The sequence below is a fragment of the Protopterus annectens genome, chromosome 14.part0 (assembly GCF_019279795.1).
Source record: "Protopterus annectens isolate FY-2018-M chromosome 14.part0, PAN1.0, whole genome shotgun sequence".
Classification (NCBI taxonomy): domain Eukaryota; kingdom Metazoa; phylum Chordata; order Ceratodontiformes; family Protopteridae; genus Protopterus; species Protopterus annectens.
Genome location: NC_056748.1, coordinates 794,415,587 through 794,430,034, shown reverse-complemented (window position 1 = coordinate 794,430,034; position 14,448 = coordinate 794,415,587). Strand labels below are relative to the sequence as shown.

Genomic DNA, 14,448 nt, shown 5'->3' with positions numbered 1-14,448 from the left:
TTCAAGATGATTATAGCAGTCTGGGGATGTCCTCACATAGACCTTTTTGCATCCCACCTCAATCATCTACAGATTTTTTGCATCAGGACATTCCACGAACTAGCTTGGAAAGTGGATGCACTATCATTCAGTTGGAGAAACCTCTCGGGGTATGCATTCCCGCCTCTACCTCTTCTTCCACGGGTGTTATTAAAGATCAAACAGGACAAGCCCAAGATGAAAATCTTGCTGGCCTCAAATTGGCCTCGACAGTTTTGGTACCCAACACTGAAAAACCTTTGTCTGGAGCCCCCTTGGGTTTTACCACAGACTCCGAACCTTCTGTCCCAACACCAGGTTCAGGTTCTGCACTCCCATGTCAAAACACTCAGCCTGGCGGCATGGTTAATCCAGGGTCTATGATTCATTCTCTCCTACCCAAGCAGGTTATGGATGTCATTTTAGAAGCCAGACGTCCTAGCACTAGAAAATCTTATGCAGGAAAATGGAAACAATTTTGCTCCTGGATGCAGGCTCTGGATTCAGATCCTCTTATTCCTAACATTCCTCTGATTTTACTTTACCTGACAGACCTCTTACATAAGGGTCTCTCTTTCTCTTCCATAAAAATACATGCCTCTGCTATTTCTGCTCATTATAATACAGACCCTCCAATCTTTTCCCACCAGCTCATGAGACAGTTTTTCAGAGGAGCTAAGAACTTAAGGCCCCCTAGATCTCCACCCATTTCTGCTTGGGATCTCAACTATGTTTTGGAAAAGCTCACCTTACCTCCTTTTGAGCCTGCTGCCACATCTGACATCAAGTTTTTATCTTGGAAGACGGCCATCCTGTTAGCTCTGACCTCTGCCAGGAGAGTTTCAGAGTTGCAAGCTCTTATGGCTGTGGAACCTAATATTATTTTTCATCAAGACAGGGTGTCTTTAAGGACTAATCCTACTTTCATGCCTAAGGTGGTTTCCAAAGTGGCTTTAAATCAAACTGTTCACTTGCCAACTTTTTTCCCCACTCCTCAAAATAAAGGGGAAAGGATCTTGCATTCCTTGGATGTACACAGACAACTACGTTTTTACCTGGACAGAACCAAGGACATCAGGAAATTAGAGCAATTGTTTGTTTCTTATGCTTCAAGTTCCCAAGGTAAAGCCATTTCAAAACAGACCATTTCTAAATGGATTGCTCATGGAATCAGATTTTGCTATTCACACCATGGAAAGCAAATCCCAGGGAGTATAAGGACTCACTCTACCAGAGCTGCTGCCACTTCAGCTGCCTTCCTCATGGGAGTTCCTACCAAAGACATTTTGGAAGCTGCAACTTGGAGTTCAGTGCATACTTTTTCCAAGCACTACAATCTACCTCTCTACTCTGTCTAGGGCAGGCTTTGCTTCTGCAGTCTTGCAGGACCTTTTAGCCACCCCCTCTACTTTGACCACCTCCCTTTTATTCTGCTTTGGGATTCAACCCTACAGTCATTACTGCAACAGTGAAACACGAACATAGTACAGTTGTGTACACTTACCATAAATGTAGATGTTCGAGTGTCTTCACTGTTGCAGTCTGGGTTACCCTCCCTCCTGTCCCCTCTTATTTTTTTCTTTGTGTGGTTCCCTTCTTCACCCTTCTGAGGTGTATTTGCAAAGGGTATGGGATCTTACTCATTTTGGAACACCTGACATCTGGAGCAAGAAAAACTGGAGAACATGGCGTCGGCTGTCAGCTTTGTACTCTTGGCGCTCTGACGTCAGGGAGCATGGCTGAGCAGCCGACGCCGGACCCAGATTTTGGGATTCTGGCCGACCAAGGACTTCCTGCCGGCAGGGGAGAACCCTACAGTCATGACTGCAAAAGTGAAGACACTAACATCTACATTTATGGTAAGTGTACACAACTGTACTATCCACACATTGGATCCGAGGGGACTGCTCTTGGATCCCAGGGAGAGCAGCTCCCCTTCGGCGTTTGTTGTGGAGAGGGTTCTATTGAGGGATTTGAGGCCCCAGGCTTCTGCTATGGCTCCACCCTGCACTCCATCTCAGACGGGCCTACCTTCCATCACCCGGCCCCAGGGACAGCCTGCACCTATTTCCCAGATAGTTCCCTTGGAGAAACAAGATGTGGTTGGTTGAGGCCTCTTCGGACAGCTCCCCCGAGGAGGTTCCTCACAAACGTAAGTGCAAGAGGAGGCACTTGGACTCACCTGAGTCCTTTACAACAGAGACAGATTTAGAGGAAGGGGAAGGTTCCCCAAGGTCACACCCGAAGACGTCTCCTTCGGAGATATCATGGAAATGCTTCGAATTAGGGGGGGGTGGTCTGCCCAAAAACCTTCCTCTGATGAGTCTGTGTTTCTGGAGGCATTTGACACAGGCCCATCTACCTCTTTGGTGTCCCCTCCCGCCGACCCTCTGGTAGACCTGATTACTACCAGGGCATGGAATGAGCTGGACACTGTGGAGCCTATTCCCAAGAGGCCTGATAAAATTCTTAGTCTCTCTTCTGATAGGACATGCTGGAGCGAGAGTGCTCCTGTAGATGCCATGTTGGTGGCGGCCTCCACTAAAAAGGAACTGGCCCAGGAGAGTTCCTCGTTCCATCCTCCAGACAAGGAGTCTCGGACGATGGACCGTTTGGGGAAGCGGATGTTTAATTCAGCCACCTTCTCTGTAAGGTCGCTGAATTATATGGCACACGTGATACGACTCCAGCAGGATCTCATCAAAGAATATGCCTGGTCGCCCCCAGAGTCCATGTCGGCAGAGGATAAGAAAGTATTCTCTACCCAAATGGCCACTCTCAAATCCATTTCTAACACCTCTATGCGTCTCTTCTCCCATGCCAGGGAAGGGGCCGCTAGAGCTGGCGGAGCGGGCATTGTCTTACGACAGCATGCTTGGCTACGCCATTGTGATTTTTGCGGAACCCTTCAAGGTGTCCTTCGCTAATGCCCAGTTAGACGATTCTTCGCTCTTTGGCAAGACCGTACGCGACACACTGGTCCAGAGTGAGAAAGACTGGAAGATGTCTGCCATCGGAGTCCGCTTCTCTGCTCCCCAGAGGTCCTTCACTAGGAACCAAAAGGGACAGAAGATGTGGTTCCAGAAATCTCAACAGTCCCGTTTTGCTCCGGACCCCTTATCACAGAAATTTTACTTTCTTTTCTTAGTTGCTGTTAAGTCTAAGTGAATTTCTGAGCTCCATGCCCTGTCTGCAGAACCTCCATACTTTTTTCTTCCACAAAGTGCACGTTTGGGAACCAACACCTTTTTTTTCCCCCCAAAGGTGGCTTCTGAATCCTCTCTCAACCAATCCATATGTCTTCCTGCGTTGTCTTTTCACAAAATTTTCAAACAAATGTGAAAACACATTACACTTTCTAGATGTTCACTGTCTGTTAAGATTCTATTTAATCATAACAGAGCTTTCAGGAAAACTGTTCAATTGCTTTTACTCTGCTGTCAAAACGAGAAAGGGAGTATTCCAAGGTTGCACTCTCCTGTTGGTTGTCTCAGTGTATTTCTTGTGTTTATGATCAGATGGATGTGTTCCTACCTCTTTCCCCCAAAAGCCAGTCTTCTAGATCAGTTGCTTTGTCCACAGCCGCCTTTGACAAAGTACCTATTGATGTCTGTTTTGCATCTACTTTAAGGTCCACACCTTCATTTTATACTATAACTTGGACATGCAGTCCGGATTAAAAGCTTCTTTTTGCTTGGTGGGTTCCCTAGAATATCCTTCACTTGACCACCCAAGTGCAACAGTAACTGGGGAATTCATCCCATATGTTGATTGAAGGAACATCAGATGGGAAAGTTATGTCCTGTCCATAATGATAGATCTGTGATGTCTGTTTCCATCCCCCCCCTCCACCCACCTTCCCCCCTTCCATGTGCCTTATGGGATTTCACATTCTAGTTATTGGATTTCTGTAGCCAACTTAGCCTTCTTTGAAATTCTGCTCCCTGTAATTTCCAGTTATGTCTGTCTCGAGGGTTGGGACTACCTAGTCAGCAAGTGTGATTGGATGATTGTGTTTTAGCAGAGGTAAACATGTCTTTTTGACAGTCTTATTTTTGGTTACTTTATAACTCAAGTATTTCTTGATTGTATTTCATATTTTAGAATTACTGATTTATTTTCCTTAAGATTTGTGAGCTTTTTAATGGCTTACGTGCACATTCTAAAGTTCGTTTGTCAAGATTTATGACCTTTTGGCCTTCAAAAAGCAAATATCTAATTTATTGTTTTAACATTTTTAGGTAAAGGTGAGGCATCTGAACTATGGACTCCATCTCTTAAAGATGTATGCACTGTATTTCTTAATATGGGAGCATCTTTCCAGAGTCTGTTCCCCTTGCAGAGTCTTCAGCCAGGCTTCACATATGAGCAAATAATGTAAGCAGCATCTAAAATATTTTTCATACCAGTGCTTTCTGAAAAATGTTGTAATGAGATTATTAAAAGTTCATCTGATGTCAGTTTTCATTCTGTCCTCAACTGTTGGGTTTGGCTCCAATCCTCGGATCCGACTTTGCCTTTACTCTAGCCTGTGGCCACCAAAAAGCTCTCAAGCTCCTCCACTACCCATAATGCACCAAACCCTAACATACCTCAGATCTTGTTTGCCGCTTTTCTTGAAAAGATGTGGTTAGCCTGAGCTCTTGAGTTTTTGAAAGATGTGTTTTTTCCCAATTTTTCTTTCTTGAATCTTATTACAGTATTACTCCCTTACCTTTTACATTTGGTTTAATACTTTACTACCATAATCGGTAAGTATTCTTCCCTTTCTCTATTTTTTACACATTAGTGTAGTCTTTGATACCATTGCTGGTATCCTTTTCCTTTATTCTGTCATCTCATCTAAAAAAAAAAAAAAAAAAAAAAAAAAAAAAAACTTTTTTCCCTTTTTTGTTGCCAATACGTCTGATAAAGGCCTTCTGATTCTAAAAAATGCCAAAAGTGTGGATACAAATTGCCCCTTTCTGATGCCCATGCTTTGCTTATGGTTTGGGCCAGATAATCTCCAAGAAGATTGTTCGGTGTGCAAAGACTTCAGCACTAGAGCTATAGACAGAAAAAGAATAAATTGATATTAAAATGGTTGCTTCCTTCATTCTTTGGTGAAGCCACTTGTTGGACTCAATCCCCCAAGACTAAATGTAAGGAGTCTTTGACCAAGTCTCCCAAGAGCTTCTGCTTCTTAGCTCCACTAGAATAAAGCCAAAGCCAGTTATGATCCACCCTCCTTTGGATCCAACCAAAAAAATCTATGGATCCAAGCTCATCCGATCCAGGGATCCTACCTTGGACAAGGTACTCACCGTCATTGGACCCTGTGCCTTCCAAAGTTCCCCCTCCTTTTTTGGAACAACGCCATTTCTGGTCAGCATCCTTGACCTCATCTTGTTCTAGGAGTTTGACTGAAGACATGGACAGAATGATGAGGAAATTCCTCTCGGCACAGATACAGATGGGTGTTCTTTTGGCTCCTACCCCCTTGGGTCAGGAAGTCCCTCCATCTACCACACCACCTTTAGCTGCTCCTTCTCTCTGACCAGCTGTTTTGAGTCCCTGGATCCAAACCACCTGGGTCTGTCTGGCTCAAATGCAAAGATAATTTTAGCTTTGTATCTGAAGATTTCTCCAAGTGTGCTAGCTTGGATATATTTGGTATTGGACAGCTTGTCTTTGACTTGCACCTTGAGGAGACTGTTCTTGGGGCAGAGGGAAGTATCAGTCCAGAAGCCTGCCTTCTTGGATCAGTCTTCCTTCTCCACAGAGCAGTCTGCCTTTGAGGTAGTGAAAAGTGTTTTCTGCTACAGCAGGATGGGGATGGATCAAAAACCACCTGACATCTCCCATCTGATTCCCATATGTATGTGCTTAAAGCCACATCATTCTGTGTAACAGGAACAGCTAGCTCAATGTCCTCAGATCACCCAACAGGGTTTTAAAAATCTCTTTGGATGCTTGACCAGAGCATCCCACCAAGAAAGTCACTAGGAAGAGGAAGTGCAAGAGGAGACGCCTGGACTCCCTGCAAGAGTCCGTCACTGAGGATACTAATTTTGATAAAGAAGGGTCCACACTCACCTCTGGGAGATGTCTCATTTGGAGACATTCTTAAGTTGAGAGGTGGTTGGTCCTTCAGCAGCCCTTCACCAGAGGAATCAGCATTTCTGGAAGCCTTTGGAGCTGGTGAGCACTTGAGATGTTCTTCGTGTTTCACTGTTGCAGTCATTACATTTGGGTAATCTGCTGGCAGGTTGCCCTCAGTCGGCCTGATTAACAAAGTCTTCGGTCCTGTGTCGGTTGCTGTCCCTTCTTCCATGACATCAGGTCGTCAGGGGTATAAAACATTGCAGTCGCTGCCATTACATCAGTCTTTCTTGCCGTGTGGTGCCTAAAGCAGTTTGCAAGTGCCAGTCGGCCGACTCCTGAAATTTTCGTTTTCGAGTTTCAAAACTGAAATCTTCAACTTAAAGCTAATTACCCCGTTGGGGAAACTTTTTTCTTGCTCCTTACCGATGTCAGTAAAAGTTAATTGTATTACTTGTGGTAAGTAAATACCTCAAGGATTTTCATTAGTACTGTATTCCTTGCCTAGGCCTTGGCCACGACGTACTTTGCTGTCGGTTTTATGCTTTATTTAATCCGCACACTATCCATTGTCTATATATTTTTGCTTCTAAATATTTCGGTTCTCGCTTTAATTATCCAGAAATGTTGGTTAGCCATCCGACTACCAGGATTCTGAAAAAACGCTAAGATAGACAGGGACAGGCCGCCGAGGTCCAAAACTGCAGACTATGCTTCTCCTAAGCCAGTCGCCAGTTCGCCGGTACTCAGTGAGGTGCTTTCACAGCTCCTGATACCCACTACTGATTCGCAGGCCTCTACTGAGATCCATTCGGAGTCCAGTATGCTGCGAGATACTTTAACTGTGGAACCCGTGGATGTCTCTACCTTGGATGGGTCCGGAGCCGCTGTGCAGGCACCGGTTTCTGAGGGTGTATTCAGGCCTACAGACTTGCATAATAAAACGACACTTCCTTCATTACTAAGGCCTAAATCTCGATCAAAAAATGACGCCCAGGCCGCATGCTCAGGCCCCTATGCCTAAAAAACAAACAAATGATAAAAATGGCTGAAGACCTAATGACTATAATCTGGGGTAGTCAACCCCCCCCCCCCCACCCCCCCAAAAGAGGCCTATGGCTGAGCTTGAGTATGAAACCTCTGATCAGGATTCTGTTTCTTCTGACTCTTCTGATGACCTGGATTTGTCCATGCCTACATATGAGGATTCTGATGCAGAGGATTCCATTCCCTCTGCTTCCCCTCCTGTGGATTTTTTCTTTTGGGGAATCCTTACATACTTTAAGGAAGCATTTTCACTGGAAAGCCAGGAATTTTCTGATTCAAAAAAGAGGCTTGGGGATTTCCTCCTTCAACCTCAGCACAGGCCTTTGGCTATACCTCCTGTACTAGACATAGTTGATGATGTTTTCTCGGAATCCAGTTTGACCCCTTATTCCCTAACTCCTGCTCCTAGTAAACCTGACAGAGATACTACAGGGTTCCAGAGTCCCACAAGTTCCTTTTCAAAAATCCTATGCTAGGCAAAGACGCCTGGTTGGCAGCACTAGATTTAAAAGAAGCATACCTGCACACCCCAATCAGGGAATCTTGCAGAAGATACCTACGCTTCAAAGCAGGCTGCACTCTTTATCAGTTCTCTGCACTACCCTTTGGCTTGTCTGCTGCGCCCAGGGTATTCACAAAGTGCCTGGCTCCAGTTATTGCACTTTGCAGGCAAAGAAGAATTCAAATATACCCATACCTGGACAATTGTCTAATTCAGGCAGAAAGCCAGGACATACTTTTAAATCATCTGGCGTTTGCAAAAAGGGTTTTAACTTGTCTGGGGTACACCATAAACGAAAATAAATCACAACTGGTACCCTCTCGACAAATTACATTCCTGGCACCAAACTTGAATACAACTTTCCCAGATGGCTTACCTTATGCCAGAAAAGCAAATTCATTTGGTAACCTATTTCAAACAAGTGGCCACAAAAACCCTATCTGCAAGACAAATACTGCAACTCTTGGGGTTAATGGCCTCCTGCATTCTTCTAATTCCATATGCAAGACTGCGTATGAAGAAACTACAGTGGTATCTAAAGTGCCTATGGAGTCAACATCCTTACAGCCTGGAAACAATGATTCCTATCTTATCTTGCCTCCGCCTAGAGTTCCTCTGGTGGGCAGAGGCCTGCCACCAAAACAAGGGACTACCATTCATACTACCCCCTGCCGCCCAAACCCTAACAGATGCATCAGACTATGCATGGGGGGCTCACCTGGCAGGGAAGTGCATTTAGGGCAAATGGAACCCAAGTGAAATGCATCTACATATCAATCAAAAAGACATGTTAGCTGTGCAGAATGCTGTGACAGCCTTCAAGGACTACATTCTTCCAGGACAACTAATGGTAAAGACGGACAACACCAGGGTTATGTGGTACATAAGCAGGGGGGTACACATTCCTACCACCTCTGCAGACTAGCCATGGCGTTGTGGATCACAGCCTGGAGCTACCAAGTGCACCTACAAGCTCAATTCCTGCCAGGAAAATTAAATACACTGGCAGATGGACTAAGCAGAAACCTCATGGACCCACACGAGTGGAAACTGGAACAAAGGATATTCAACATGTTCAACAAATGGGGGAGCCCGGACATAGATCAATTTGCCTCCCCCCAGAACTACCAGTTGGACAAGTTTTGCACAAGGACTCCCCACAAACGAGCCTGGAAAGTGGATGCTCTGTCCTTCAGCTGGAAAAACCCATCAGTCTGCGCCTTCCCCCCACTGCCTCTGCTCTCCTAAGTTCTACTAAAAGTCAAACAGGACAAACCAAGGATGATCTTGATTGCTCCAGACTGGCTGCGCCAACACTGGTGTATGCCCTCCTGTGCAGTGTCGCAGTTATCTCCATGGCACCTGCCTCAGACTCCTTCCTTGCTGTCCCAGCAGGAGAACCAATTTCTGCACCCTCAGCTTCCGACATTGAACCTTGCAGCCTGGCTATTCACTTAAATTCACCCTTATCCCTCAGCAAACCTGTGATGGATGTCATCTTAGAGGCAAGGAGACCTAGTACTCGAAAATCTTATGCAGACAAATGGAAAAGATTCTGTCTGGAACCAATCTCAAGGGATGAGCACAGCAGTGCCCAATTTACCTCAGATTTTGTAATACTTAACTGAGATGCTTCACAAGGGCCTTTCTTTTTCCTCCATTAAAATCCATGCCTCAGCCATTTCAGCACATTATAACACAGAACCTTCCTGCTTCTCTCATCCTCTGCTCAGGCAGTACCTCAGAGGGGCCAAAAACTTGAGACCACCCAGAAGAGCTCCAACCTCTGCCTGGGACCTTAACTTTGTATTGGAGAAACTTACTCTACCTCCTTTCGAGCCAGCTGCTACTGCAGACTTGAAATTTCTTTCTTGGAAAACAGCCTTCCTTTTAGCAATCACTTCAGCTAGAAGGATATCTGAATTACAGGCCCTTATGACAGTGGAGCCTTTCATCATCATTCATGCGGACAGGGCGTCACTCAGGACCAATCCATATTTCATGCCCAAGGTGGTATCCAGTGTGGCTCTTAATCAGTCCATTCATTTGCCAACATTCTTTCCCAATCCACAGAACAAAGGGGAACAGATTCTGCATTCCTTGGATGTGCACAGACAACTTAGATTCTACTTGGACAGGACTAAACCTCGAAGAAAATCTGAACTGCTGGTAGCATTTGCTGCAGGGGCAGAGGGGAAGGCTATTTCAAAACCATTTCTAAATGGATAAGCCATTGCATTCATTTCTGCTATAAGCACCATGGAAAACCTATCCCCCAGGGGATCAGATCTCACTCCACCAGGGCTGCATCTACTTCTCCAGCCTTTCTCCGAGGTGTTCCTACCAGGGACATCCTAGAGGCTGCTACCTGGAGTTATGTACATACTTTCACCAAGCATTATCATTTGCCAATTTTCTCTAAATCCAGAGCTGGCTTTTCCACTGCTGCCTTGCATGGGCCTTATAGCTGGCCCTACTCCTCCTCCCAACCATAGCTTTGGGAATCTACCTAAATGTAATGACTGCAATAGTGAAATACTAAGAGCATAGTACAGTTGTGTACACTTATCATAAAAGTAGATGTTCGAGTGTATTCACTGTTGCAGTCAAGGTTACCTGCCCTCCAGCCCCCTAATTTCTTCTGACTATACCTCTACTTTCCTTTAATATGCTTAAAAGCCTTTTTGGTGTATTTGCTTTTTGTTGGAGGTATACCTTTTTGTTTTTATGTTTATTTGCTCCCCATTAGGGGGCACCTGACATCTGGGGCAAGAAAAACTGTTGTAATGGCGTCAGCTGCATGTTTTATACCCCTGACAACCTGACATCTTGGAAGAACGGACAGCAACCGACGCAGGACCCAAGACTTTGTTAATCAGGCCGACTGAGGAGGGTAACCTGTCAGCAGATTACCCAAATGTAATGACTGCAACAGTGAAATACACTCAACATCTACATTTATGGTAAGTGTACACAACTGTACTTTACTCCTCCCGCCAGTGAGCTTATTGATTTGGTTTTTAGGTGTGCAGGGTAGGAACCTGATTCAATTGAGACAATTCGTAAGAGGCCTTGTCGGATTCTGGCTCCACCTCGCTGCAAGGAATTCTGGAGTAAGTTTGTTCCTGTGGATGCTATGGTCATGGCCGCTGCCACCAAGACGGAGCTTGCTGAGTAAAATTCCTCTTTTCATTCCCGTAACAGGGAGTCTAGGGCACTGGACAGATTTCGGAATTCTATGTATGCTTCAGCAACCTTTGCTCTTAGGTCACTGGACTGTTTGACATACTTTACCAGAATACAGACAGACTTTAAGGAAATTTAAAAATTGCTTTCAGGGCTTCTACTGCTGAGGTTCAGTTGTCTTTGGCCTCTCGGTTGGCTATCCTTCAATCGATTTCAAATGCATCCATGAGGCTTATCTCGCATGCAGCCGAAGGTGCCTCAAAGGTGGTAGGTTCAGGCATTTCCATTAGGATGCCTGCCTGGATGAGCTTATAAGATATTGCGGAGACTTTAAACTTGTTCATCAATGCATCCTTTGGCCATTCGTTGTTTGGCCCAAAGTGAAGGAGACGCTCTCCAGGTGTGAAAACGATAGAAAGATCCTCTCTGTAGTGGGCATACATTTTTTGACTCTTCAAAGATCGTTTTCTAGGAATCAATGGTGTGGATGAAAAATGTGTTTCAGGAAGTCCCAGGATCCTTTCCCAGATACAGGTGGAGCGTGTTCCCCTAGGGGCAGAGGGGGGAGGACTCGGATGACAACACCCTTGCGGCAGGGGAGTCCCACAGAACCAAGGTTTCAAATATTCTTTCTCTGATAGACCCCATCAGCGCTCCTGAAAAGGAGGCCCAGTTGTCCCCCCTCTGGAGGTAATCGAGGGTTGACTATACCTGCACCAGAGGCCCTGGCTGGATATAAAATATACTTTGGTGCCGTGGATTATTTCCAGAGGTTATAATGATTCCCTTTTCCCTTTCTCTTCTGTCTTTCAACAAATTCCCTGATGTTTCACCCAGTCAGAAGAAAACTGCAGCATTAGAAATACAAAAGCTGCTAGAAGAGAGTCATCCAAAAGGTCCCACCAGACCAGATAGTCAGGAACTTACCTAATATTTATTTTGGTCCCAAAGAAAATTGGGGACTGGTGACAGATTTTGGATCTCAGCGACTTAACTCAGTTCGACGCACAGTTTTGGATGGTCATGGTTGTCCATTCTGACCCTTTTTGGGCAAGGATGACTGGATATGCTTGATAAAAGTTAAGGATGTGTACTGTCATTTAAAAATGAAGACAATACAGAAGATATTTACTCTTTCTGCTGGGAGCCAGTCATCAGTTCAGTGCACTGCCCTTTGGCATCACCACATTAACCCCAGGGTGTTCAAAGGCATGGCATTGGAAGCAGCTCTCTTGAGCGTGACTGCAGGAATTCAGTGTGTTTCCATATTTAGATGACTGACTTATTACCGCCCTGACCAGATGTACTAATAAGAGCAAGAGAGTAAGTACTCCAGATTTGTTCTTATCTGGGGATATCCATAAATTACAACAAATCTTAGTTACAACCATCTCATAAATTGGAATTTATAAGGGCGATGTTCAATATGATATCAGTGACTGCTTCTCTTCCCCTGGCAAGAGTGCAAACTATCAGATTCTTGGTCAGGAAAATAGTTCACAGTACCAACATTTTGGCCCAGTTGATTCTTCAGGTCTTTAGGTCTATGCCAGCTGCCATAATTTTAGTTCCCCTAGCAAGATTTCATATGAGAATTCATCAGTGGATGCTAGTGACGCAGTGGTCGATTCTTAATCATCGAATGTCAGTCCAAATAAAAATCACTGAGGCATGTAAGAAATTTCTTTGTTAGTAGATTCGATCAGATCAGGTTATACAAGGCCGTCTTTTCATTCTCCCTCAACCCATGGCTATAGTGACCACGAATGGATCCCAGATTAGGTGGGGGGGGGGCACTTCCTGGGGAAAACTGTCTAAGGCACATGGTCCCTGAATATTCATATCAATGTCTTGGAAATGAGAGCGGTGCTCTGTGTTGCAGGCCTTCCAGGACCCACACTTTCGGGGCAGTTGCTGTTCAAGCAGGCATATATGTCAGTAGTTTGGTACAACAATAAATGAGGAGGAACAAGATCCTTCCCCTTGTGTCAAGAACCCCTCAGAGTGTGGACACACTGATAGCAACGCACATTCCAGGGAAGACCAATGTGATAGAAAATTTAGCATTTTCATTCTACTACTACACAAGTGGTCTGTCGACATGAATCAAAAATTGATGTTCATCTCACATTGCTGCAGTCCTTACTTATGGGGTAGTCCGCTGTCCTCGGTCGGCCCGAATACCAAAGTATTAGGCTGACGTCGGTCATGGGCGCCTAGATCTGACATCAGAGCGTCAGGGTATAAAGGCGCATGACCGACGTCATATCCTCAGTCTTTTTTGCCGCATGGTCCGATGCAGAAGCAGAGTTGCAAGTGCCGTTCGGCGTTCTGAAATTTTTCGTTTTCGGAGTTTCAGACCGATACCAAGTTGGGCTAAGTACCCGTTGGAATATTTTTGTTTTTCTTGCCTCAGTTACTTACGGATGTCAGAAAAAGTGAATAATTGTATTTCTTGTGGGAAACAGATACCGCATAGGGATTACCACTTGCTTTGTATTCCTTGTTTGGGACGAGCACGGCGTGAGTCGGGTGTCGGTTTTGCCAGGTTTAATAAGCTCACTATAAAGCGGAGGTTAGATTGCGCTAGGTTAGTCTTTGGCAAGAGGTGTAATTATAATATGCCGTCGGATGTTCCGGCCTGCTTCTACTAAGAAGCGCAAAGACAAATCTTTAAAGCCTAGGCAGGATGATTCGTCCGTTTGGACGCGGACCTTTAGAAGCTACAGCTGAACAGGTGGATCCGGCTGAAGTTTCTGTTGAGTCCCAGGGGGAAACTTTGATTTTACAAGATGTGGCCTCTCGGGAGGCAGGCCAGGCTGAAGGGGCCTCTCAGGTTACTATTCTCCCTTCTATGCCTAAGATGGTTAGGCCTTCTGCTACTGTTTCTAAGGCTCCTTCTAAGGGCAGGTCTGTTTTGCCTTCCTCTGGTGTCAGTTCTGGTTCTTCAGGGTCTGTGCCTAAAAAGCACATGCTTAAAGTGGCAGAGGATTTGATTACTTTAATTAGAGGATGTCCTTCATGGATGCATCTGCAGTCATAACAACTGGGTTGTCCTGTCGTCAGGCAGCCCTTCAGTCGGCCGGATTCCAAAGTCCGGGTCCGGCTTCGGCTGATGTCGCACTTCACCCGACGTCATCTCTGTTGGCCTTCGGGTATATAAGCATCAGCCGACACCATTTTCTTCAGTCTTTCTTGCCGCGCGGCGCCCGAAGCAGAAGCTGTTCGCAAGTGCCGGTCGGTCGGATCCAGAGATTACTTCTACCGAATACTACTTCGAAGACTTCTAAAGCTAAGTACCCCGTTGGGGACTCTTTCTTGCCTCAGCCGATGTCAGAAAAAGTTAATAATTGTTTAACCTGTGGGAAACAAATACCTCATAAAGATTTCCACTCTTACTGCCTGCCCTGTTTAGGCCCAGCCCACGACGTAGCAGCTTGTTCGTCCTGTGCTTCTTTCAACCGACGAACGCTTAGGCGTCGGTCAGAGTTTGCAGAACAGTTTTGGTTCTGACTTTGCGTACATTATGCCGTCGGACCCTCCGACTGCATTCTGCCAAAAGCGAAAGAAAGACCGACACTCGCGGTCCGCGGTTTCGGCGAAACCATGGTTAA

General features: G+C 45.4%; 1 protein-coding gene across 1 annotated transcript in view; it reads left to right on the top strand.

The window, feature by feature from the left end:
* LOC122788731 (SMC5-SMC6 complex localization factor protein 2-like) overlaps nucleotides 1-14,448 on the top strand; it is a 909,214-nt gene that overhangs the window by 339,813 nt on the left and 554,953 nt on the right. Inside the window, exon 2 of the mRNA XM_044055623.1 lies at nucleotides 4,260-4,395. Within this exon, the coding sequence (XP_043911558.1) occupies nucleotides 4,260-4,395 (136 nt within the window). The remainder of the gene's footprint in view (nucleotides 1-4,259; nucleotides 4,396-14,448) is intronic.